We start from the raw sequence: 26,131 nt of genomic DNA, 5'->3' as shown, positions 1-26,131 counted from the left end.
AGGTCCAAACAAACCTGCCAGCACACATCTAATGGAAGCAGAGCAATTACAAACAAGTTTGTCTCCATTATAAATAGTGTGTATGATTCACCTGAACACGTCTCAATAAATAAATGACGCCTTAAATGTTCAAATGGAGGAGAGACAGTAAACGCTCTTTTATATGTTGGTCTTGAACACATTCCAGGAATCAATTACTAACAGCAGAACAGAGTGTAGTTTTACAAAGATAATGTTTGTGTTACTCAAAAAAGGAATGTGGTAGTTTTATATGCAGTCTTCTTTTGCTTTTGATGGTTTGCCACTAATGACAATATTCAGTATTGCATTCCAAAAAGACTCATAAACCTTACAAAACCTTTTCTAAGAGTGGTTCCTGATCTCCCACCTCTATGGTTATTGTGTCATTACGTTTCATCAACTGAAACTACTTGGTAGGAGTAGGGGTCAGGATTCAAATAAATAACACTGACTTCAGTCTCCTGTGTCCAGCCAGCCACCTCAACCTCAAATATGTTTGTTTTAAATATGTATATAACGTCATGATTACTTTACTGGTGATTGTAATACTCATCATTGTCATAATGTTCTCAAAAGTGCAATCCGTTTTGATGTAGTGGTTTTTCTGATGTAGTGGTTTTTCTGGTGAGGACATGGTCCCATGCATGTGCACTCTATCCAACCTTCATATAGTGAACTGTGTAGTCTCCAGGGGCTTTTACTGTGGTTGTTATTGAGATTCAATTGTATTTCAGTCATATTTTTATTGCATACTCAACCCAAAAAGAAAATTTAATTTTGAAAGTGAGAGTGAGACAAAAGGGGGAATATGATCGAAATATGGAAACAAAGAGTGGTACATACGTTCAAACAAATCCTGATGACTGTGACAAAAAAATTATAGAAAACAGATGAAAGTAAAATAGAAAAAGCGAAGGGAGACCCAGTGGCTTAGAGGAACACAGTCTTCCATATTAACGACTTGGCAAGAGCTAGAGAGTAAAAGAACGGATAGAGGGAAAGAGAGAGGCGGGCACCGAGAGCTGACTTGGCAGGAGAAAATGAATGAGGGAATGAGGGCGAGAGAGAAGGGCGGGTGGATGAGGGGTCAGTGCACTGGTGCTACAATAAGGAGTGAGAAATGTGGACTGATGAGAGGCTCTGAAAAAGCTGCAGCTGCCTATACTAAATAACAGAGGATAGAAGAGTAAGAGAGGGGGTCAGATGAAGAGGCGGGCGGGAGTATGACGGAGGTGATGTGAAGATGTGGAGGGAGTGAACGAAAAGATGGAAATCGAGCCATGCCAATGGAGTGAAGATTAGTTTTTCCTGTATTTTGTCCAAATCAATTGGAGGAGAGGATAAGAACAGATATTGATACCCTCCTCTATCTCATGGTTTATATCCACACTTCCTTCATATCATTAATCTTGTTTCCTTACCAAGTCAATTTTTTCTCTTTGCTGCTCCTATCTCAAATAATGAGCTTCATTGGCACAAGTGGTAGTCTGCGGTGTATTTTGTATGACAAAGATCATTCCCCCGTTTTGATAGTACTATAAAGGTATTGTCACGTCACGGGTTGTCCCTAGTGCCGTCTAGGGTGGGGCAGTGCAAGGGAGAAGTAAAAACTGGCAATAGTGCAATGTTTAAAATGAACGGGAAGGTTTATTTATTCCAACAAAAATAAGAAAATGTCCATAGTTCCACAAAAAGCATCCCGGGGGGGAGAAAAAGGTTCTTTAAACAAAAACGTATCTTCCAGCAAAGTCCATTTAACAAAGTCCTCCTCTGGGTTGTTCTCTTGCACTTGGGTTCGTTCTGGAGGCCCTTCTCCTCCTGGCTTGTCCAGCTCCTTCCCTCCTTCCGCTCTCCCCTCTGTCTCCTCTTAAGCTTCCCAGCCCTGCCTCAATTAGTTGTCCTAAGCACCTGCAGCTGGGTGCGTGGTGAGGCAGTCTGGGAGCTGTAGTTTCCACCCGAGCGGCCATTTTGTCAGGTGGCCGCTGTACTGGAGTGGGAAGGTAACGTCCCTCCACTACCTGGCCCCCTGAAGGGTTATTTGGGAGTTTTTCCTGGTCCGATGTGAGGTTTTGGGGCAGGGATGTCTATGTGTACAGATTGTAAAGCACTCTGAGACAAATTTGTAATTTGTGAAATTGGGCTATACAAATAAACTGAATTGAATTGAAAAAATTGTGATGCCACAGTATAAACCCAAAGTCAGCCTGAACTGTACTCATACTAACATCTAAGCTAGGCTGATACTCCACATGCACAGTATACCTACCCTTCACTGGTACCAAGACATGGCCTCATTCATTCACCATATTTGCCCATCACTTATACATGGTGAGAATGGACAATTATACCAATTGGTATACAAAGAGAGAATCCTGATTTTCTGCTGTAATTGAGTGTCAATATTTAGTTAGAAAAGGCGAGGGAGCTTTTTTTGGATAGTGTTGAGAACTGTATTACCCATAAAGCCTGTGCCTCTGGTCTGTTTCTCAGTGTTTGAGGAAGACTTAGTCGAGCGTCACTTTATTGGTCCAGCGGTTTTTGGATGGATTTCCTCAGACTTTCCAATCGAGGACATACTGTTGAATTTCATTCTTAAAAGGTCAAAGTGTAATAATTGGCTACAAAGGTGACCTCTGGGATACTTGTCTCATGTGTGATAAGTTATAGGCTATCAACAACAAAATTGACACAAACTTAACCCTTGTGTTGCCTTCGGGTCAATTTGACCCGATTAAATATTACACCCTCCTGTCGCCTTCGGATCAATATGACCCGATTCAATGTTTAACCCTCCTGTTACCTTTATATTTACTAACATATTTTACCCTTGAGGTCAATATGACCCCAGCTATTAAAATCTCCAGAAAATTATTAGAATTAATATTGTTTTCCAAGTTTAAGTGTGAGGTACTTTATGTTTGTTTGTTGACTCCCGAAAGAACACCGACATTAAACATTGAATCGGGTCAAATTGACCCGAAGGCGACACGAGGGTTAAATATTGAATCGGGTCAAAATGACCCGAAGGCAACACAAGGGTTAAGCAGATCTAGTTTGTTATGTTTCTGGGTCCCCGCCCACTTGACAGGACTCATTCATTTTGCGTTGGAGGTATGGTAATCATGCTGTGCATTCACAACTAAAATACAAATATCGGCACAGATTGATCATCATATCCAGCTTCCAGAGCACATTTTTCTGTATAGAAATCACTTCAGTGTCACTCCATAATGTATTTGCAAGGAGGTCACGGTTGACAAGATATCTCCTCAAACTGCACTTAATCACGTGTGGAAATAGCACCCGAAATTAATTTGCAGTAGGTAAATACTTTGAAAGTATAATGTGGCCCCACTTTCTTTTTTTTCCGAAATGTGGACTACTGTAGCTTAAATGACCTCTTTAATGACATGAAGTGAAATCCTCTGTCTAAGAGGATTACTGTGACGCTTACGCTGCCGTTGAAATGGCCTCTCCGAGTACAAACTGTCAGTCCTGGCCGACCTGTTGTTGTAGAAGCACTGTGACTGGCTACCATTTCCCTCAAGCACTTTCCTTCCCTTCTTTGCTGCATCCCATTATGTTTTCATTTCATGCTTTTCCTTCTCCTTTCACTTTGCTTTGATACCTTCACATGTGTCACTTTTTGTTTATTTCTCCGGGTCTTCACTTGGCCCTTCCCCTCCCTCCTTTACCCTCTCTCTCTCTCTTTGTCTCCACATCTCTTTCTCTTTAAAAGGTGATGTGTATTGTCAGATGCAGTGGCCATGAAAACACCAATTATACAGCAAGGGAATTCAGGGACAGGAGTTACTGGGACTTAGTGGGGAGAAAGAACAACACCATAACACACACACACACACACAACCACGTTTATAATGCTTTAAAACATTTTTTAAAGATGCATTTCAGGCTCCTCATTTACTGTACTGTTTGGCTACCATCTTGCCGCAAACCCCAATCTTTACCACAAACGTTTCATTTAAAAATGATGTATCAATGTGTTATATAGAGTTGGACTTGCTTCAGTTTTATCTTTAAGGAATTAAAATTGCATCATATCTTAAACAGATGCTAATAAAACATTGGTGGTCCTTTTTCTGAATCTGATCCAAATAGTTTTATTTCAGTGTTTATGACTTGCAAAATAGTCTTATTTATTGACTTTTCATAAATGAAAGAGTTGGGGAAACATTTCAACCGTCGTCATTTTTTAAGTTACCTTTTCATAACAAGAGACATAAAGGATAACAATTTAGATCCGATTCAGAAAATTGATCACCAAAAAAACCTGTTCTCACTTGCCTCTAAGTGCTTCCATCCTGATGCCCCCATGAACAGACTGGAATGGGATTTGTTTGCATTGAGTGCATAGCAGAAGTATAGCTTCAGTCATTTGTCTTGAGCAACCAACCAACATCAGTGACTTTTCCGCTCATTAGTCTCTGTTCATTACCATTCTCATACACAGTTTGATATTTCAAGCCTTGTCTAGAGAGAAACATCTGGGTTCTAGCTGATCTGCAGATGACCAGAGCCGGTCTCCTCATGCCAGATACACACATGGTGCTTTCATTTGATCAATTCAGGTCTCGCAATCCATCCAGTTGAGAATGAAGGTATTGAATGGCCTCACATCTCTCAGGGAGTTTCCCCAGTAGTTTAATCCCTTGTTCTCTGACCCCTTTTCAAGGCCATATTGTTTGTTTTAATAATGTTAAGGTTTATTTGTAAGGTACATTTTAGACATAAAATATAGCTCATGGGGGTCAATGTGCACGAAGTAAATTTTAAAAATGCAGATAGATGAGACAAGCAATACAACAATATATTTCATCAAATAAAGGTATCCACAGTGTTATTTGTAATATCTTCACAGAGAGCGTTCCAGGATGAAGAGACTTGAAGCAGTTAATCAACGCAGCATCACACGTTCTCCCTGATGTGGTTGTGAGTGACCAGTAGGCCATCAGCACCAGAGGCCATCAGGCCGTGGGCAGAGAATCGCTATGAAGGCCAGAACTAATCCGTAAAGAGCTCAAAACTAGTTTAGATTCTAAAACTTCTGCAGCTAAATATAGCCACAGCCTAATATGATGCACTCCCTTCTTTTTTAATTACAAGTCATGCTGCATATTTCTTAATATGTTGGGGAGGATCATCAATGAGAGAACTTCAGGGTTAGCAATACATGTTTCCATCAGACATATACCCTGTGCTCCAAGAAAAGAATAACAACCTCAACTACTATAACTGCCCGGATTACTTTCACTGGCAACTTTCTTTTCAATTCGGAAAGTATGACAGACATTCATGTACTACACGGAACTCAAAGGAAGGAGGTTGGAATAGATGATTGAGCATACAAAGCAAAGGACATTGACACCAGATGCTCGGGTTTGGTTCCTGCATATCATGATTTGTTGGGTTAATATTGCTAAGACGTGGAGATGAATAAATACACCCCCACATTACTGGCTGAAAAAAGCTCCTTCAGCAAACAAATGAAATACATTTCATATTTAATTGTTACTGTCAACATATTCCTTCATAGAGAAAAGGCTGCCATAGCCACCGTTAACAGTAAATCCTTGTCAACAAACAGCAGCTTTTGTTCTGCAAATGTAAAGATGCAAAAGTCACTTATTGTTGTCATATGGGATGCAGCCCGCGGTTGTAAAAGCAACAGAACGTTCCGCTGTATGTAGCGCATTCTGTCTTATGGAGAAGAAGAATCTGAGTTGTGTTTTGATTTCAGAAGAAGAATCCCCTCAGAAAGGTCATTTAGACAGAATCCATGGCAGTTCATCTTTTTAAATGTCTAAACCTGACTGTGCTAAAAGCAATATATCTTCCCTTTTATGAGAGAGAACGTTATCTTTATTGAGCACATATGTCAGAGTGTGCCCAATGCACACCTTTACTTCCTGTCCCTCCGGGTTTTCATTCTGAACTGTTCATAAGAATTCATATACTGAGAAATGACATCATGAGAGACAATTCCGTCTATTGATGGTACAAAACCTCTCACACAGGCCCGACCTCCGAAGACAGTTATCTTTCTGAAATTTGGGACTGGCTGAAAACATCTGAAGTAATCTTGATCTCTGTTGCAAAGTAATACTAAGCCTGTCTCAATGGAATTATCCCACCTCCAAAACACCTGTGCAGCCCTCGGCCCCTCTTCTCCTGTGTTCCTCTGTCCTTTGCACTGGTGTGGGTCATTGAGCAGGGAGGGGCGCTCTCCAACGACATGCCCCACAAAGACAGCCCGTTGGCCGGGGACACGAGCCTTCCTCACTTCCCTCCCCTTGCCGGGAGTCCAGAGGTGGAATGGGTTTTCATGCTTCAAAAACTACGAGTCTTACCTCTTTTACTGACCTCTTTCACTATGTCGATGAGCCTTTTACTTTTTCCAGGTTCTATTCACTCTCCTCCTTTCTTTTGTCTCCTAGAAATCTCTAATTCCTGCCCCCTCTTCCCTTTTGTCTTTCTTTATGCCTTTGTCTCTTGCTGTGCCCGTCTTCCAGTGCATGTTGTTTTTTCAACCTCGTCTAAACTCTGTTGACCATTGTTGTGCTTCTGAAACTTTTAATTGACTTCTTGTGTCACCTCCTGTCCTTTCTGTACCCTCTTTTCATCTCCCCGTGTTCAATTTTCCATCAACAGTGATGGAGTTGAACAAAAACCCTGACCTGAGCTTCAATTGGCCTCCCTTTCTGTTCTACTTTTATCATTTATTATCACCATTTGTTCTTTTCTTTTTTAACACAATCTAGTTTTTCGTGCCATGCACATTTAACAGAATGTACTGTTTTAGGGCAAGTTTTATCTCACTCAATTACCTTTGTCTTTTTTTTTAATGTGGGCCACCATATTACTCTCTCTTTATGAGACAACTCCAATGTTAACCCATCATGTCATTGTCGGACGTCAGAGCAACTGGCGTTGTAGAGTAAGAGAGAAAGTCAGCGTGGGGCTGGTGGGAGGGGAGGGCAGACAGGTCAGCATTTACTTATTATACCATAGTATTGTTATGTAACGTCCATCACTAATGCATAATCAAGACATTTTCTTGCCTGATGTAGCAATATATTTGATAATGTTCTGCTCTGTTGCACTTCATGCTTATATACTCTAAAGTGTTAGATTGTGTTGCTGCTTGTTATAAATATGCACTTGCCTACGCTCACCAAGACAAGGTATTTGACATATTGGGCTGTAACTTATAACTTTCGAAAAGAGAGCTGCATTTTAAATCTGCATTAAATTCTGACTTGATAAAAATAGAATCCTGGAAACACTGGCAACAGAACTGTATATCTTTCGTCTCGATTTATGAGAGATAGTTGGAAAGATAGCTGTGAAAGAAGAATGAGTGAGCTCTTGGCATAAAGACATACGTACATTGAGACGGAGTCCCAGTGAAGCTTGTCATCGCGCTACCTTTGACAGATGACCTCTGCCCTCAACAGCACCTCACCTCGACATGGCAATTTGCAGTGCATCAGTCCATTCCACCGAGGGAGAACAACACAGTCACACGCTCACATTCTGGAGTACAATCATGCCTGAGGGTTCACACCATTGCTGCACAAGATGTGTCCAGCCACATCTTGTACATTGTTTATCCATCTGTATTTTTATCTTGTACATTGTCTATATTTGTAGTTTGCTGCTACTGGCTGGCTGTGGCCCATCAAACAGAATTCCGTTGTATAACAACAATGGCAATAAAAACCTCTTTATCTTTATCCATCTTATACTGTAACTACAGTAAGGTGACTTATACAGAACAGTGCATGAGGATCACAGAAGCATGTGTTCACCATGAATGAGGCTTTATTTTTCCCCTCATTTATCAAATTTCCTATCAGCTCATCTTACAGTACTTTTCTTCACTTGACAATTCAAGCGCACAGCAAAGTCCCTCTGGGAGGTAATTAAGAATGGAGACCATGTGATGTTGGCTCTGGTGTGCTGTGGTATGTCTATGACCGAAGGCAGAGTGGCAGAGTCCCAGTGGAACATCATTTTAGTATGGCTTATATAAGGGTGTTGCAAGACACCTTTTGGGAGAATGACATCATCATGTATCAGCTCTTTTATGCTCCACAGGAACTACAACATGTGTCACTTAGAACCTGATCTGTACAGCCTGCCCGCATGATCAGTACTGCACATGTTAAGTTATGATATATAACTCTATCTAAAATATGTCTGTGTCGATATGCAATTTCAGGTATCAGAATCTGTATCTGGTAGGAAAAAATGTGTCGGAGCATCTCTAGTCCATTTACCAGTCAGGGTCTCCCTGCAGCATTAACACAGCTGCCAATCGTATCTGTCAATGTATGTTCAGGAGAAGATGTGTCTCCTTACTTCATATGCAGGTCAACAGCTTTGACAGCTGGTTTTCTCAGGATGTGTATGAAGCCAGTGATTGAATTAAACATCATCTATGCTGATTGAGACTCATTCAGATGGCCACTAGATCTGACACTTATCATATATTTTCCCCAAGAAGATAAACGTGCTGTCTAGGGAAGTGTGGCTGTTTGGTGTTAGTTGGTTGGATGCTAGATTACAGGTGTAAAGTGAAATAGATTAGAGGGTATACTTCCAGATGAAGTAGTCATGCTATATCTAGAGATACTGGCACTCAAACCTGCACAGTAAATGCCCATACATAAAGGGCATTTTAATTTCATCTCACAGAATTATATTTTATATATATATGTTAATATGATCAGTTCTTTTGTATTATTTTGTTCAGTTTTGTCATTTTTTGGTGAGGCAATCAAAAAGTCTGGGAGAAACACTGAACACCCCACTATTAGCAAATTCAGTCAAGTTAAAATCTAAATTTTAAAATATCTCAGGAATAACGTTCAAAGACAAAATGTTATTTAAACCTCATATTTAATAAATGAGATGCTCACCGATACTTGTCATTTATAATCAGAAAATTGCAGTAAAGTAGTTGTATCCATTATTTTCCTCCACAATGTAATTTGTTTTGGGAGCTGAAGCAGATGGCTGCAGCCTCTCCACAACACTGATTGTGCATGGATATTATTTTTGTAACTGAGGGAATACATTTTAAAAGCTAATTTGACCAAATACCTTCTGGGAATGGATTTTGTGCTAAATTAATCTTGGTGGAAGTGACCTGCGCGTGTGTGTGTGTGTGTGTGTGTGTGTGTGTGTGTGTGTGTGTGTGTGTGTGTGTGTGTGTGTGTGTGTGTGTGTGTGTGTGTGTGTGTGTGTGTGTATTCATGATTATAGGGGGCGTTAACAATGTCTGTCCTTGCAGCCCAAAGAGGATTTAACAATAGACTGTTTCCTACTTAGTTTTTTTTGAAGAACATAGGGAAATTCAGCTAATTTACACTCTGTATACATTTCAATATGTGGTAGTAAAGTCCATTTGTGTAAGTGACCTGATTTTCAGTTACATACATCTTTTGTTCCTAGCAGAGCTGCAGGGAGGAAGAAACCATTTTAATGACCATGTTTGTGGATTCAGTTGTAGAAGCAAAGAACCACAGGTTGTCTGAGTCACAGAACTTTCATATTTGACTGGTAAAAATGAACTGTGTTTTAATTGCCCTTGAATCTTTTATTTACTTTGTCCTTAACATGTGCAGTTTATCATTGCTCCTCAACATACGCGACAGATGATCATTCGCACTGCAGTTACAGTCTAGTACCCTGTGTCCAATAACTACATTGACAGCCATGTTAGAATTTGCATGAGTGATGACTTTGGAAACTATGACGAGAGACTGCCTTGAAGCTAGTGGAAGATCTTGGAATCAAATCACACAAGAGATTGTTTAGAGTCCATGCCAATTTGTTTTGGCAAATAGCGATGAATGATTTATGGAACACTTGTGGAGCCATTTGCACAAAACATACGAAGGCTTTGAGTAGCTGGCTGATAAAGGGGACATCCTAAAACTAACAGCTGTGTCGTTCGCTTTTATAGAGTAAATCATGAAGTATACTCTCACTGCAAATGTGCTATCTAGTAGTACACACCAGTGGTAAAGCTCTCTTGTCTGATAATAACACATTGCTGTTGAAATCAGCAGGAGGAGAGTTTACATTAGCTCTTCACTGCCGGTGGGCAGAAGAGTCCTGATTGGCTAAATGGTTACATTGAGTTATAAAAAATTGTAACCTAATGTCATCAAGATGTGTTACAAGTGTAATCTTGAAAAATGTGTTTGTTGAGAAACTTGAATAATTAAGTGATATATACTGTACTGAGTTGATTGGTCGTTTTGGTTTTCGTCTGCCAAGGACAATCCTAGATGTAATAGCTGCATGTGTTGCAGGTTCAGGTATAAGACGATGACATGTGTACCACTCAGAAAAGGCATCAACACGGGTGATATTTGCTGGCAGCTAGAAACTAGACCAGGCTGGACTGATGACTCCTGTATTTTGCCTGCGGCTGCTCTTTAAAAGGCCTCGTGTCCCAGTTGGATGTCACTTGGTGGGCCACAGTAGCTGTCCCTGCAGACTGGGACTCCTCACATCCACACATAACCAGGATGTCAGTTGCATTACAACAAAATGAAACTAGAATGGGCACTCGGTAGAGCGCATAACTTCGCATATCACAAGATTGGGCATTGAATTATGAATATGTTGGCATTAGTTGAATGCCGATTGGATCAAAATTGACCGTGCTATGGTAAAAAGAATATTTTTACCTTTTTATGACCTTGACCTTGACCCGATTGATCCCAAAATCTAATCAAATGGTCCCCGGCTAATAACCAATCATCCCACCAAATTTCATGTGATTCGGTTTAATACTTTTTGTGTTATGCGAGTAACACGCATACAAATAAATAAATAAATACACGGCGATCAAAACATAACCTTCCGCATTTTCAATGCGAAGGTAACAACACATTCTCACTCCCAACTCTTCAAATACCAATGCTTGGTACCCCTCGGGACAGCAAGTCAATTATACGCTCATTAAATGCATAGTGTCCTTTCAAAATAAACTTCCATCTTCACAGAAATTTATTTTTATTTGGCAAATAGAATAGTGTGTGTGTGTGTGTGTGTGTGTGTGTGTGTGTGTGTGTGTGTGTGTGTGTGTGTGTGTGTGTGTGCACGTGTGTGTGCGTGCGTGTGTGTTTCAGCAGATGTTTTGATATACATTTGCAGTGATGATACAAAGATATAGACTTGTTAATGATGCACGTGTGTGTGTGTTTGTGTTTGTGTGTGTGTGAGGGAGAGACTTTCAGCATTCAGCCTTGAAGGTTTGCATAAGTGGAGCAATTACTAAGCTGGCAAAACAGCATATGGAGAGGAACAGAAAGAGTGAGAGAGGCCAGAGACGGAGGGGGGGGGGGCACTTTCTCGTCAAACAAAAAGCTCTCCCTTGTCCACCCTACTGCTCCTGCACATATCGCTCCTTTTCTCTCGTTGCTTTCTATTTTCTCCAGTGAGGGCAGCAGAGAATGAATAACAGCAGGGCTGGGAAATGGAGACGTGATGCTCTTTATGCAAATCAAATACCAGCATTGCCATTCATTTCCTTCAAAGCACCCTGAGGACAGAAGAGAAGCCAAAAAACACTGCTTAAGAAAACAGCAGGGAAAAGTTGATGCCAGGTCAACTTTCAACAAATATGTTTAGGAAAACTTAGCAGGGCTACGCGAAGGCCAATCACGGATCAGTATTCCGCCTGTCTGAGCTCAACGCAGCACTGGGTCACAATTGTCACCATCCTTGACCGCGAAGGAATTTACATAGCGGTTCAAATCCAAGCCCGCTGTCGATAAATGCTGAATTTGAAAGCTGCAACCTTCTTTTGATTTTGACATGAGCAGATAGAGTCATAACATTTACATTGTCATTGAATTTCTTCATCACCATGAAACATTTGATTTAAGTCTCATCGGGCATTTACAGTAAACAAGGAATACAGGGATAGTGAACTGACTGCAGTGGATGTTTGCTCTGGGGAACGGCAGCTCAGGGTTTTATAATACAACACAATGTGAGGCATCTGTGAACCAGGGTTATTAAACATTCAAATGAGAAAAAGACTTTCGTCGTAATGTGAAACTAAATAAAAACTATGTTGCAATATTGCCCGGTTAAAAAACTATTTTTTAAGCTCAAATATATCACCAACCCAAAAAAAGGAGACCGAATGTTTTAAATTTAATTCAGTTTATTTGTTATAGCCCATAATCACAAATTACAAATTTGCCTCAAAGGACTTTACAGTCTGTACACATACGACATCCCTTTCCCAGGACCTCACATCGGAGCAGGAAAAACCCCTTTAGGGGTAAAGAAGGAAAGAAACCTTCAGGAGGGCAACAGAGGAGGATCTCTCCCCCCAGATGGACAGAAGCAATCGAATGTCCATCCACTCTTGTGTCATTGAACCAAAGATGCCATAATAGCTTTAAAATGAATCTCTATTTTTGTTAACTTGCAGTTTGTGTTTGTATGATTAAATCACAATGACATGATTTAAATAGTGTATCAAATGCCATTCAAGCAAGCTCTTTATGTCAGGTCTAATGTTAACCAACTGCGGTCGTTTTCTACAAAATAATTAAGCCGTATAGCCATTCCTACGCAGGTTTCTAAACATATCATCTGGAAGTATATGTAGGTACATATGTAGTTACTATAACTTTTTGAAAAACTGAAACTAAACTTAAACTAGCAAATACTGTACAATAAGCATTAACTAAGGCTAAACTGAAATTAAATTAAAATAGAATAACACATCTAATATATAAATGGTCTACATTATTGTACCATAATTGCTATGCAATTCTAACAGTATTTTGAGAAATAGCAGCAAAGGTTTGAAGTTGGAGACATATTGTATATTCACTTTGGAACAACCACTCAAACACAACCATTTCACAATTCCAGCCTTAAACGTCCTTAGGGACAAATTCACAATTGTACACACACTATGTGGAGGTGAATGTTTAACTTTGCATTTCATTTCGTAGCCACTTTCTTCACAAAAGTGAAGTTCTGCCACTGATCTTCAGTCTGTCCATCGGTAGCCTCAGGGCTGATATATTTAGAGGAGCTTTCTGGCTAAGAATGAGTCACCGTCAGAATTGTCTCTGCCAAATACTGCATCACAGCAAATCATATTTACTTTGATGACCAGTAAAGTTTTCTTTCAGGTGAGACACTGTTTGCTCGGGTAATGATATGTGATCTGAAGTGCAATATGATGGAATTTCTCCTGTTAACTTTGCAGATGTCTTCTTTATGACGAGGGGACCTCAATTTATGATTTATGATATGAGGGGACCTCAAATCATAAATCAGTTCCTCTTACACTCCCTGAAGCCAATGCCAAAATGTTTAGTAACAAGTTACAACTCATTAATAAAACTACAAACTGAAAAAAAAATCTAAACTTCCAAACTGCAAACCTGGCAATGTGGGGAAAATGTGGGGAAAGGGACCAACTGAGTTGACGAGCGAACAATCTATACCTGTGTGTGTTTTATCATTTATATCATGTAAAATGACCATCAATCTTCCTCTCTGTATTTCACAGAGCAACCATCCAATCACCACGGCTCCACCCTGCCTCCGGTACCTCCCCCTCACCGCCAGCAGCCCTTAGTGACAGCTCTCAACCAGTCCCTGGGATCCACGCACCACGCTGGCCATTCGCTGAATTCGGCTCGGCATCTAACCCCTCCTACTGGAAACCCGGCCCTTGTGGCCGGCCAATCACCAGCCGAGCTGCAGACCACGCCCCCCGAGAGCGTCCCGCTGCAAGACAGCTGGGTGCTGGGCAGCAATGTGCCACTGGAAACAAGGTAAACCGATGTCTTACGATCTTACTTTGTATCCAACTAAAGAGCCATAGCTGGAGTCAATAGGGTCACTAAGGTCACCAGGGTCAGCATTACTGTTTATGGTGATGGAGGGATGACACTGAGAATGTTTTATAAAGCTTTTCAAAATATTAATTTGTTTACAAAGTTCAACACCAACACAAGTGTCCTCAAGCAGCACACTTAACCTAACCAGTCTGAATGAAGACGAAAATAAATGTTATGTCACATCACACACAAGTGTAACCGCTTCCCCAACTGGAGAGCAAGACTAACAGCCAATCAAACTAAAACTAGATTGATTGTTTCCTCAAGGAAAAACATTACATGAAGGCATAAGATCCCTTTTCTTAAATGTTTCTCTACTTTTGTCCTTTTTGGGCCTAATGGATAGTAATAATAATAAATAATGAGATCAGATAAACAACAGGGCCAATCCTTTTGCATCCTGAACAACATCATTTTTGTTTACTTGGAACCAAGAACAAGTGTAAATTGGTTCATTCAAATTCATTTCCGATGTGTCAAAACTTTACTGTCGAGGAGCGGAATCTAAATGTGTTTATTCATTAATTGTTATTCTTTTACAAAACATATGGTGTTTTGTAATTAAAAGCTAAGTATGTGAAAACCTTGTGTAATGTATTATGAACATCATGGCGAGTGACACCAGTATGTAAAAAAATTAAACAGCATCGCCACTTCGTCATCGGTGCCATGGAGATCTTCCCAAATGGAGCACTTCCCTCACCAGACCCTTGTTTGCTTAAAAGGAAAAGGAAATACAGTTTACCCCATCATCTATTTAAAAGAGATCTTGGCAGGATAAAAGATTTTAAGGAAGCGGCATTGAGTTGAACTTGACTGTGTGACAATGTGAAATGGACAGACAGCCCAATTGTTTTGGTGTCGTGGGGAACACCAGTGGAAAGACGTGAAACACTTTCATGACATTCAGCCAACAAAGGTCGCTGAACGCAGCTTGTGATGAAGAGCTCTATGTAGAATGAAACTGTGTTTATTTCTTCTTCGTATTTATATTTTTGTGAAACATTTCCTATGTATCAGGAGTTTCCATGAATGGGGGAGGGCCTCTTATACTCAACGACTAAGGCTGGATTCTTATTATTTAATATAAAGGGAGTGGCACAACTGAGAAAGTGCCCTACAAAAAAAGAAATTGCTCATTTTCCGATATCTTTCGACAGGCTGTCAATCCAAGGAGACAGTAGATCAGCTAATTTGTCGGAGCCTTTTCCCAGACCTGTCTGTTCACACTACGAGCGACAGAAGCGACAATGGGCCAAGCATGAACAACGACTCTGTTGCCGAGTCACTGTCAAAATGTTGCTCAAGCACTCATTGATGTACTAATGCCAATAAATAGCACTTCCATTTGGCTAACGGTGTTTTAAACCAAACAGGGCGCCACAAAAAGTAATAATTAGCTGACACTTGACCACATTATTGGAAAGAAAATCAGTTTGTGGCTCCATGTCGCTGGCTTCCATTTAAAATAACTTGTAGTGTGTTGCTGTGTCGCTCCAAGTGTGAACTCAGCATTACAGTTATAATCACAGTTGTCCTTTCAAAGCGCGAGGCAGCACCCTGAGGACTGTGTCTCTTTTCAGCGCTGACACAGGTTTCATTGGATCATTTGAACCTTGAGTCCCTGTTCACTGAACGACTTGTAGCTCTCTCTCTTCCTGTCTTTGTTGAACACAAATTCCCCTCGCCGTACTCTGATATTTGAAAAACCTCAGTTCTCTCCAGCAGAGTGTAACATCACGCTGGTGAGTGTAAAGGGCTATTGCACCCAAGCTGGCCATACAAACGCACACCCATACACACAAAATTATGGGTGCAACCTTGACCCTCTATTTACCCGACAATTGGTTGCTCACTCCCTCTTTCACTCTGTCTTCCTTTTTCTGTCCCGCTCTCGTGAATGTCTTTCACCAAGAGAGAAAAGAAGGGTGACAGATTGATAGATGGAGAAATGTCTTCCATTGCATTTGGGCTGTGTGTGTATGTGTGTGTCTGTGTGCGTGTGTGTGTCTGTGTGTGTGTATCTGTGTGTGCATGTGTGTGTGTGTACTTTTGGGACAGCCAAACCATGAACCCTGATGTGGTTCTATATCCTTATGAAGACCTATTACACACAAACACACAAAGTATGAGGGTAACTTTAACCGTCACCTTTATTTCACCAGACAATTTGTAGCCAACTATTTCCTTCTTTCTTCTCTTTCCGTCTCGCTCTCTTTTGTCTCATTCCCTGTGAGAAAAAAGGGGATGCTGATAGATTGATAGAGGGGGGAACTCTTTAAGATCTTGGCAAGCCCCAGCACTTTGGCTGCATGCGTGTTGGAGAATGTTTGGACCTTTGGGACAGCCAAACCATGTCCCTGGCTCAGCTATATATTCATATGAAAGGCTATCACACACACACACACACACACACACGCACACGCGCATATGCATGCAGAGTTCAGAGCATCATCTTTCAGACCTGAGCCCATCCCTCCACTGAAAAGACAGCCCATGTGAATGTGGTATGTATGAGGGTGTCTGTGTACAAAATAGTACTTCTCTCTCTTTTTCCCACAGACAGACACACTTACACACATATATACACTCAGACAGACTTGGAGATGAGACAACTTGCGCGGTGGAGCTGAAAAATAAATGCTGTGTGACCTGAAGGCACAGCCTGAATGGCAAATCACACACATTCAGCAGTCAGCACTCAAGTCCAACATCTTCAAAGCTGAATGTTCTGAAGCCGACTGGTTGCTCGGGCCGTCCTTCCTCCTGGCAGTTTCCTGCCAGAAAAGTTTTGTGACACAAACACAAGACTTTCACCTCGGAGACTTCTGTTCATGTGTGATGCAAAGTCTATGTTGACTTATTTGACCATAGTTTTGTTTAGTAACTCCTGTACTTTACTAGCACCAGTTCCATAACAAACATAGTTATATTACACCAACCATGGTATTTTAGTGAACCTAACCAAGTACTTTGGTTGTGTGAATATATCAAAAAATCTAAACCCTTGTCAGAAGAGACTGTATGCATGTAACAAACATGCAAACATGGAAGTTTATTTTTAAAAGGCGTGGAAACTGACATGCTACGTCCTAAACTGATGCTACATAGAGCGTCCATGTGAAACTGAGGACCACTGAACAAGCAGGGGTATTCAACCAGCCGGGAGTCAGAAAATGTTGTCATTTCAAACTTCTAAGTGCTTACAAAACCACAACTTTTAAAAAAAAGTATTATGCTTGAGGTTACTTTGGAGCACAAATAGAATAGTGTTAAATTCCAAAATGACTTCAGTATGAATGCTTATGCTTACCGCCAGATCACTTTGAAAGAGCAGTATTTCTTCAGGGACTCACGTTGTATATTCAAATCTTCAGACAGTTTCTCTCTGTCTTTTGTTTGAATATTTTGCTTTTTCACGAAGAAAAAGATGAGGAAATGTCAAATGTCTCTGTCCCCTTCTTAGTACAAAAATCAGTGGTGATGCAAATACCTTTTGGAAGCTGTAACACTAAGATTGTCCTCATGCACAACACATGTATCACAAATGAAATCTACAGTTAATATGTAATCCATGAAACTCCATCATATCTTCATTTCAGAGTTTGACATGCTGCCCCGATGTAAAGATCAATATCACTCCCACACACCTGTCTGGTCCAGGTTTATGTCCTGTTCAAACACTGGCTGTTTCTCTCCTCAACATTCCTGTCAGCTGACATGGTATCAGATAGACGTGTGTGTGTGTGGGGAGGGGGGGTCATAACAGACACAGTATCATATAGACTCTATAGTTAATCTTCACAGACAAAACACTCACCAACTGCCACATACCTTTACCCTATATACTGTTCTCTCTGACCCTCTTTTACACACACACACACGCACACACACAAAACATGATACCTTGACTGTGTCTTTCCTATCCCCCGCTCTGTCCTTGCCTGCGAATATATGCGGTTAGGAAAGGAATAATAATGTTTGCCCTCTTGGTTGGGACTGCGAACCCTCCGTGTTGTTGTCCTACTCATAACCCGTGTCCACACTTTTTGAATACACATTGTAATGGTTGAACCATTTACTCGCAATGAGAACACTCAGAACAATCAACCTCGCTGCGGAAAGTATTACTTCGCTGAGTAATATTTGTGTTTTGTGTGAAAGTATTCGTGACAAAAACAACAGTTAACATTTTTTGGAGACGTGCAAATTAATCCGTCAAATTATATTATATAAAGTATATCCTGCATGCACTAGTTCAAGGAATATTGTATCAACTATGAAAAGACATACAGTATATTGCTTCCAGTTGCATCACATAGATACGGTATTCCCCACTATATGCTCCATTATATTGAATAATAATTCTGGTTATGCTTTCCATTGACAATCAGGAAATGTGTTGACCACATCTTTCCAGTGAGAGGATTAAAGATAGATTTGTCTTCAAATGCAAATGATGTACTTTTACATTATAATATACATTAAAGATTTAAAATATAAATCATTCTCAAAATATTATTTTATATTCCACAATCTATGATAAGATCACATACATTAGCATCACTAATAATTTGTCAAACATATTAATTATGTCATCGTCAACAGCAAAATAACTATTATTTTTTTATTTTATTATTACTAAATATTTGAGAATGATAATCAATGTACTATTTTTGAATGATGGTTTTTATAAAGTGAATCACCTTCAATGGTCAAGGATGTGAACGCATATAAGGACTTGGTTCTCTCATTGCTGTCAGTACCTCCACAGAGAGAGACACATAGATAGGAACAGAGGGGATAGATAGCATAAAGAATCGACTGACCGGAGGAGTATGATGTTCTGTTTGTACCTGTGAACATGTATATACAGTGAGTATGATTTATGTTGACACGGTCACATTGTCTTTCTGCTCCAGCTGATTGTGTGAGTGACAGAACAGAAAGGAGTAGAAAGAGAGACAGAGACAGTAAAGACGTGGGTTACGGACATTTCTGAGGTACCGACGAGATAGAAACGGGAGAGAATGGGATGACATATGACAGGAGGGTGTGAATGTCCTCATTTAAAGGTGGTAATCCCTACATTGACCCACATACACACACACACACACTCATGAGCACTTGTTATTTCAAGGGACACCCGACACAACTGGTGACTGGATTGAACAGGTGTTGATCGTCAATCTGTCTTTAGACACACACACACACACACACATATGCACACAGCTGCAGTATTATACTGTGAAGATAGTATGGGAATAGTGATGTCTTTATATAAAACTTTGAGCATTGCTGATTTTGGATATTATTATTTTAATTAACATCTATATTAGTATTTCCTTGGCAGGTTCTTAGAACTTATTTGACTTAACTCATGTCCTTAAGGGTTTAATGGTATGTTTGTGCTTCACAAATGTCATTGGCAAACAAAGCCAACCTTAAGGTACCTTCAATAATAACTTGTCACCATTAAATAATATCTTTTTTAATTAATTAATTATTTATTTTCTCTTCATTGCTCGGGGTGGTACTTCCTTTAAGTGGGCACTTAGTTTAAAAGTATTGAATTCATTTAAAAGAACTGGAAGAGCAGCAGATACAGAAATACTTTTGTAATATGTGGGCACACCGGTTAACGACCATTATGTCCAAGTGTTTACCCATGAATTAATTTATTTTCTGGTCCAGAGCACTGCTTTTTGAAAACAATGCATTCACTATTGTTTGGCCTGTTGTGTTTATCTGCATATGGCCTAAAACCCAAAGTGTGGCTACCACTGGTATACTTTAAAGTCCTGTTTCTCTTGGAGAACTAGACACAAATCAGAGGCAATCATCTTCACAGGCCTGTTGGGTGGTTGCAGGATTGTTGTCATGAAGAGAAAGAGCTATGAAATGGTGACAAGTAAATTACATTTTTCTTTTATCCCACAAACCTTAGGCAGTGGCTGTGTGTGTGAATATATGTGTGCGCTGTTGTTCTATTGGCTATTGTCACAGTGTTAGACATGCCAGCTCGGCTGCTGTATATAAAACATCTGCTATCCGCACATTAGTTACAGTCATTTTCTTCCCAGAGGATCCGTAACCTGTCTGCCTTTTCGCTTTTGTTACTTTACGTCACACTTAAACACACACAAGCTCAGCCTGCTTGTGTGCCTTCTGTTGTTAAAGATGTGTGTAAATAGTGTTAATGTAATGTAAAAGCAGGTTGTAGAATAGGGCATTTGAAGGGCTGCTATTATGAGCGGACTAGCAGATTAGTTATGGTTGACAACATGCTTCTCTCAGCTAAGCGCACTGCGGTGACAGTCATTTTACACTTGATTATCCTCGCTCTGTCTGTCTGCTGTAATTGACTTACACTTAAACACTCATAAAAGACATATATACCAGTTAGCCATACGGCCCAGTCCTGGTTTATGTCCCGCTGCAGCAGCATCATGGAAAACTCATGTTTCTAATCTCACAAGAAACTCTCCAGCCCACATTCAACTGCAAACTATGGTTGGATTGATATAAAAATAACTCGCAGTGCAGATGATGTAAATACCAGGAGAAAACGTCTTTAATCAGAGCAGCTGATTGCTGATTTACTGCCTTTAAAGGTTTCTAGTTTCATGCAAAATACATTTAAAAAATGCAAGGATCCAGCTGTATCCTCCAAATGTGTATTATCTGAGTAGAATGTAAACCACTGTGCGAAAGCTACGGCTTCACTATATTTATTTGTGACTCCTAAATATACAGGATGAGAGTTTGGGATAAAGTGTAATTCTTCTTGGCGATAGATTTTGTAAAAACAAATCTGATTTCTGTCCCTGTAATTTCAGCTAAGCATGATGAATGTGTCCGCGTTTCTCTGTATGACAAGAAGAAACTGCTGAACATGACCATCAATCCAGAATAAATTCCATCAAGCTTTCCTAGCATGACAAACTACTTACAGATCAATCAATCAAGCTGTATATCGTAGAGCACCTTTCATACAGGTTAGTGCACTTTAAAATACTTCACAGATGACGGACGAGCCGAAAATAATCTTGACCGTGAGAACCACAAAAAAGATGAATAATATTAATATAGCAATTTAACAATTTGATCATTTAAGACCAATGAATGTTTAAAAATAAGATAATAAACATCTAATACAAACTAATTAGAAACTACTACAATAATAGTAAAACTGCTTGAAATAAAGGCTAAAATAATAATACATAACATAACATATGAATAAAAAAACAATGAAATAGAATAACATTTTACAACTTTAATGAAATAAAATATTAATCAAATAATAATCAAATAGAGTACAATTGTGGAACTTAAATACAATAAAATAATGTAATTAATGTCGATGTCACAGGAAGTTTAGGTTTAGGCATCAAAAGCAAAGTTCACCCTTGATGTTAACTTGACTACCAAGTGGCATATCAGTCATTCAAACGGCGACTGACTAGCGAGTCACATTTCGAACAACTGACATGACAAAAAACCTCAATGTTGACTTTTAGTTTCACAGGGACAATATACATGATCTCCTGGGTGAGAGTCCTGTGTTTGTCTGTCCCTCCCACCTCACCATTCTAAAACAGGTGTCAACATGTCTGTCTACACATGAACCAATCCGTGTTTGCCCATTTACTACGGCTGCAGATTACAAATGCAGAGATATTTTCAGAGATTCATTTGTGGTTGATTGGTTTCATGATTTTCAATGTGTCTCTCAATTGTTCAGCATCGGAAACTGAGATCATAACTTTAGAATTAATTGATATTAAATTGGTAGGTTGTGAAAGAAAGTGGTGCAAAAATAAAAACATAATAAAAATGAAAGCAAGAATAAATCCTTTTAGTTTCTCAAGAGACCCCCTTTGTTGGCAGATTGTATTAGAATTGGTCTATTTTCAATTCAGCTGCTCAGTGACAGCTAATGTCTTTTCTTTTGTTAAATTGAGTTTTCTTTTTGATACATAAACTTGTTAAAAAAGTACAAAGCTTTACATTCCTGAATTTCCCTTTAATCTCCATCTGACAGTTCTCATTTTCTCTCTCTGTGTGTGTGTGTGTGTGTGTGTGTGTGTGTGTGTGTGTGTGTGTGTGTGTGTGTGTGTGTGTGTGTGTGTGTGCATGGCCAGGCATGGACCTAAAGTGACACACAAATCCACAAGCACGCACACACTTTTGTTTTGTATTTAACAAACATTAAAATTGTTCTTACAATCTAAAAATAGAAGCAAACAAAAAAGAAGTGTATTTTAACAGAGATAATGTGATGAGATAGAGCTTTAAGAGATTTGCTCTCCCAATATTAAACCTAATAACATTCAAATGTGAGGCTGTCGTTCGTGTGTGGAAGCATTTTCGCTCTTCTTTCGAATGGATTTGGCAAGAGTTTGATTGACAGATAGTTCATCTGGTCACCTGCCAAGTATTGTTAAGTGCCCTCCCTTTTCCATGCAGTTTCCCATTACAGCTTCTCACCCCATCTCCTCTCTTCCTTCTTCTGTTTCATGGATTGTGGAAATCTGGATCGTGGTTCATGCCTACTAATTATTCATACATTCCTGTCATATTGATTGAATGTGTTGTAACTCTGTAACGCTGTTCATCGTACACATGACATCTATTGCTTCTGTCCATCCGGGGAGAGGGATCCTCCTCTGTTGCTCTCTTGAGGGTTTCTTCACTTTTTTCCCCCTGAAAGTTTTTTTCTTTTTGGGGGGGAGTTTTTCCTGATCCGATTGGAGTTCCTGGGTCAGGGATGTCGTATGTGGACATATTTTAAAGCCCTCTTAGGCAAATTTGTAATTTTGGGGTATACAAAATAAACTGAATTAAATTGAATTGTTGTGTGTAAAAAAACATCTGTTGGGTCAGGTTACTACTTTTAATAATAATACAGCAACATGAACTATTCGTATCAAAGAATTATCAAAACCTGCTATTGCCCATCATCCATCCTGACTCATCCCAGGGACATCAGGCAGATGGCTTGGACTCGCAGATAAGAAGCAGTAGTGCTGTGGGTCCTGAGGAGCAGGACTGAGAACCACTCGATTCACAGCGCTCCACTTAAAGTCAAAACGGACACTAATAAATTTAGTCCAACCTTTAACTGCTGATCATCACATCAAGTAGAGATGTGTTATTCTAAAAAAGCTTCAATTTTAGATTGATCAATTGACAGAATAAAAAATTTGTTTTTAATTAGCTACCAAAGACAAAACAGAATAATATTGTAGTATACGTAAGAAGAGCACTCAGGAATATTGGACTTATTCTTTTTTTCTTCGTTCATGTGGATGCTTAACATGTCTATAACGTAATTATCTAATTGTGCCTGATTTCATTTAATGAACATTGATATAAAGAACAGAGCTCATGACATTGCCTTATCTTGTCATCCCATGTGAAATACAGCCTCTCCTCTTGTTGTCTGTGTGACTCAGTGCATCTCATGCTTTTCATTAAATGCTTAACAATATGTTTGTGCTTTAACTGCTGCTGTAGAACTCACAGACACAACACAGTAAGGCTCATTGTCTTTCTTCATTCATTCAGTCTCTTAAACTCCTGTCATCTTCTTCTGTCTCTCTCTCTCCACATCTTGCCTGGAGGCAGGTATTAATTGAAGGACCCTTGTTATAATAGGTTCTAATTGTTAATCACACAGCCTATTTAGAGAGCAGTCTGATTGTAATTACAGATGCTCGTTAGCTGGAGTTTTGTTATTAATTAGACATTGTGACCTTGGTAATTACTGCAGCCATACTCGCACAGTGAGCCGGTGATTTTGTTTCGTGGACATTTTCCCGTAGAAACTAAAGACGTCCCTTTTGCAAAAGAAAGAGGAACAGGCTGGCTTAAGACCATTGTCACCCGGCTCGCTTGTTCCAGTTGGGTGACAATGTATGAAGTGTTTTGAGAGTTTCTTCTTTTGGTGAAACCGGAAAGCATCTTCTCATTGAGAATTAAGGTCTCCAAATTTCTGTTAAAACAATCAAAACTAATGTCAACCGTTGCAGGGTTTCCTGATACATATTGACAACATTGTAGTATTTTACTGTTCAGAAGGATTATTAATGGGTGAATTATTATTATAGTTTACAAATTAGTTCAGGACCGTTGGTAGAAGGCGGTTGTGCTTGAGACAAAAAGATATATATCACAGGCTTCATTAATCAAGCTTATGAGCGTAATAGCACTTTATTCACTGTGCACACAGCATGATAACACATTGTGACTGACTTATGGGAGTTACAGCCTTTGTGGTTTTCACAAAGACAAAACACTGGTTTATATGGAGTGTTATCTTGTGTCACAGAGGCTGTAACAGGTCCTGTTACACTACCCCCCCTCCCCCAGCACCAAGGAATGAAAACACGTAGTATAACGTTTGGCAAGATACTTTATTCAGTGCCTGCTTTTCCGGTCTCGTCCCTCCATTTTTCTTGCAACTGATATAGCAGAGAGACAATCAACCTGATTCCGCACATCTGAGGCCAATTAGTAATAATAATAATCATTTATTTTATATAGCGCTTCTCAAGGCACCCGAAGTCGCTTTACAGAGTACAGAGTCCAGTAGTCATACACACACACAGTCATTCCGGTGGTGGTAAGCTACATCAGTAGCCACAGCTGCCCTGGGGCAGACTGACGGAAGCGTGGCAGCCAATCAGCGCCTACGGCCCCTCCGACCACCACCAACATTCATTCACATCCATACGAACCGGGGTGAGGCTGCGGTGCATGTCTTTATGATGGTGGGGGAAACCGGAGTACCCGGAGGAAACCCACGCAGGCACGAGGAGAACATGCAAACTCCACACAGAAAGGACCTGGAACGACCGGGATTCGAACCCAGGGCCTTCTTGCTGTGAGGCGACAGTGCTACCCACTGAGCCACCGTGCTCAGTCCTCTTCCCGGCCCCTGTTCCCTGAGCCACTCCGCCACACACCTCCACAGCTGAGCGTAATCACGCCCCAGCCACCACAGTGGCTTATACCATGTCACTGCAGTGGCCTGCGATATAGCCACATCACTTCCTTTTCTCTACTGTCTCCCGCTTCGACTATTATAAGCCCTTTAAGTGTCCGTTATCAGTTGTGATCAGGAGCATAGATTTGAGGTGGTATGGCCCCACTCTATCTCCTAATTAGCTCAGTAAACCGTTATCATCTATTTGTCTGCTCGACCACCACAGGTAGATCCAAAAATGGTTAGGCTGCAACCTCTAGTGGTGGTATGTATGATTGAAGTAGAGGGGGAAGCCAGGTGACAACGTCAGCGAATGGAGGAAGTTTGGACATGTTCAACATTAACGTGAGAGAGGAGGATCAATGACACATAGATAAGTACTGGTAAGCATGATCACGGAGTGGAGTCAGGGCCAGCCTGTCCTATACTCTGAATCCGCAGTTCCGTCGGTCCTCACACATCTTTTCTTTATTAAAGGAAGTTGTTAGGAGACATAAAGCCAATCAATGGCAGTGGTCGTTCTAATTTGTTATGTTAATTAGCTGATAGGAAATGAGCAGCACGATTTGTGAGAGAGGTGAAATTAAAATGAAATATGAAGGAAAGCAGAGATTCTACATCATAAAGCTTTGGCTGCAGGTGGATTCAGGATCCATATTCCAGCAAACAACAAAGTACGTCGCGTTCCAGCTAATTGCGGTCGCTCTCGACAGCTTGTGATTCCACCAGATGAGCCACGGCTAAAAATACCCACCCAAGATATTTCTGAGTCTTAGGGCAATGTAATTAACAGGCACTGTGTGTGAAATATAGTCATGAAATACTAATGCGGAATAATGTATTTTTAACAACTTAAATGCAGCCCCATATCTATGATCCATGTTGTTCATAACTGGACTTTTAATGGTGTAAACTGTGTCTGTAGGCTACAGCACAACACGGAAACGACAATAACATGCTGTCCATAGTAAATGTTTATGTAAGGTCAGTGTATATAATAGGCTACTTTGCATGACACATTACAGCAAAAATCCATCTTCAGTTATTGATTGTAATTAAACCTGGTTGGCAAAATAAAAATGTATATTAGTTTACAGCAATGTAGGATGTCATATTTTAAAAACTAATTCATTAAAAATGATGTTCAAGCACAGCTCATACAGTCAATGATTAACAATTAAATATTTTCAAGAAAAATGGATTG

At 40.0% G+C, this 26,131-nt stretch overlaps 1 protein-coding gene across 1 annotated transcript in view; it reads left to right on the top strand.

The window, feature by feature from the left end:
- tenm3 (teneurin transmembrane protein 3) overlaps positions 1–26,131 on the top strand; it is a 180,778-nt gene that overhangs the window by 53,860 nt on the left and 100,787 nt on the right. The window contains 1 exon segment of the mRNA XM_056408324.1: positions 13,604–13,871. Within this exon segment, the coding sequence (XP_056264299.1) occupies positions 13,604–13,871 (268 nt within the window).

The sequence above is a fragment of the Pseudoliparis swirei genome, chromosome 24 (genome assembly GCF_029220125.1).
Source record: "Pseudoliparis swirei isolate HS2019 ecotype Mariana Trench chromosome 24, NWPU_hadal_v1, whole genome shotgun sequence".
NCBI classification, from domain to species: Eukaryota; Metazoa; Chordata; class Actinopteri; order Perciformes; family Liparidae; genus Pseudoliparis; species Pseudoliparis swirei.
The sequence above is the reverse complement of the archived record's forward strand: the minus strand, read 5'-3'. Positions and strand labels throughout refer to the sequence as shown.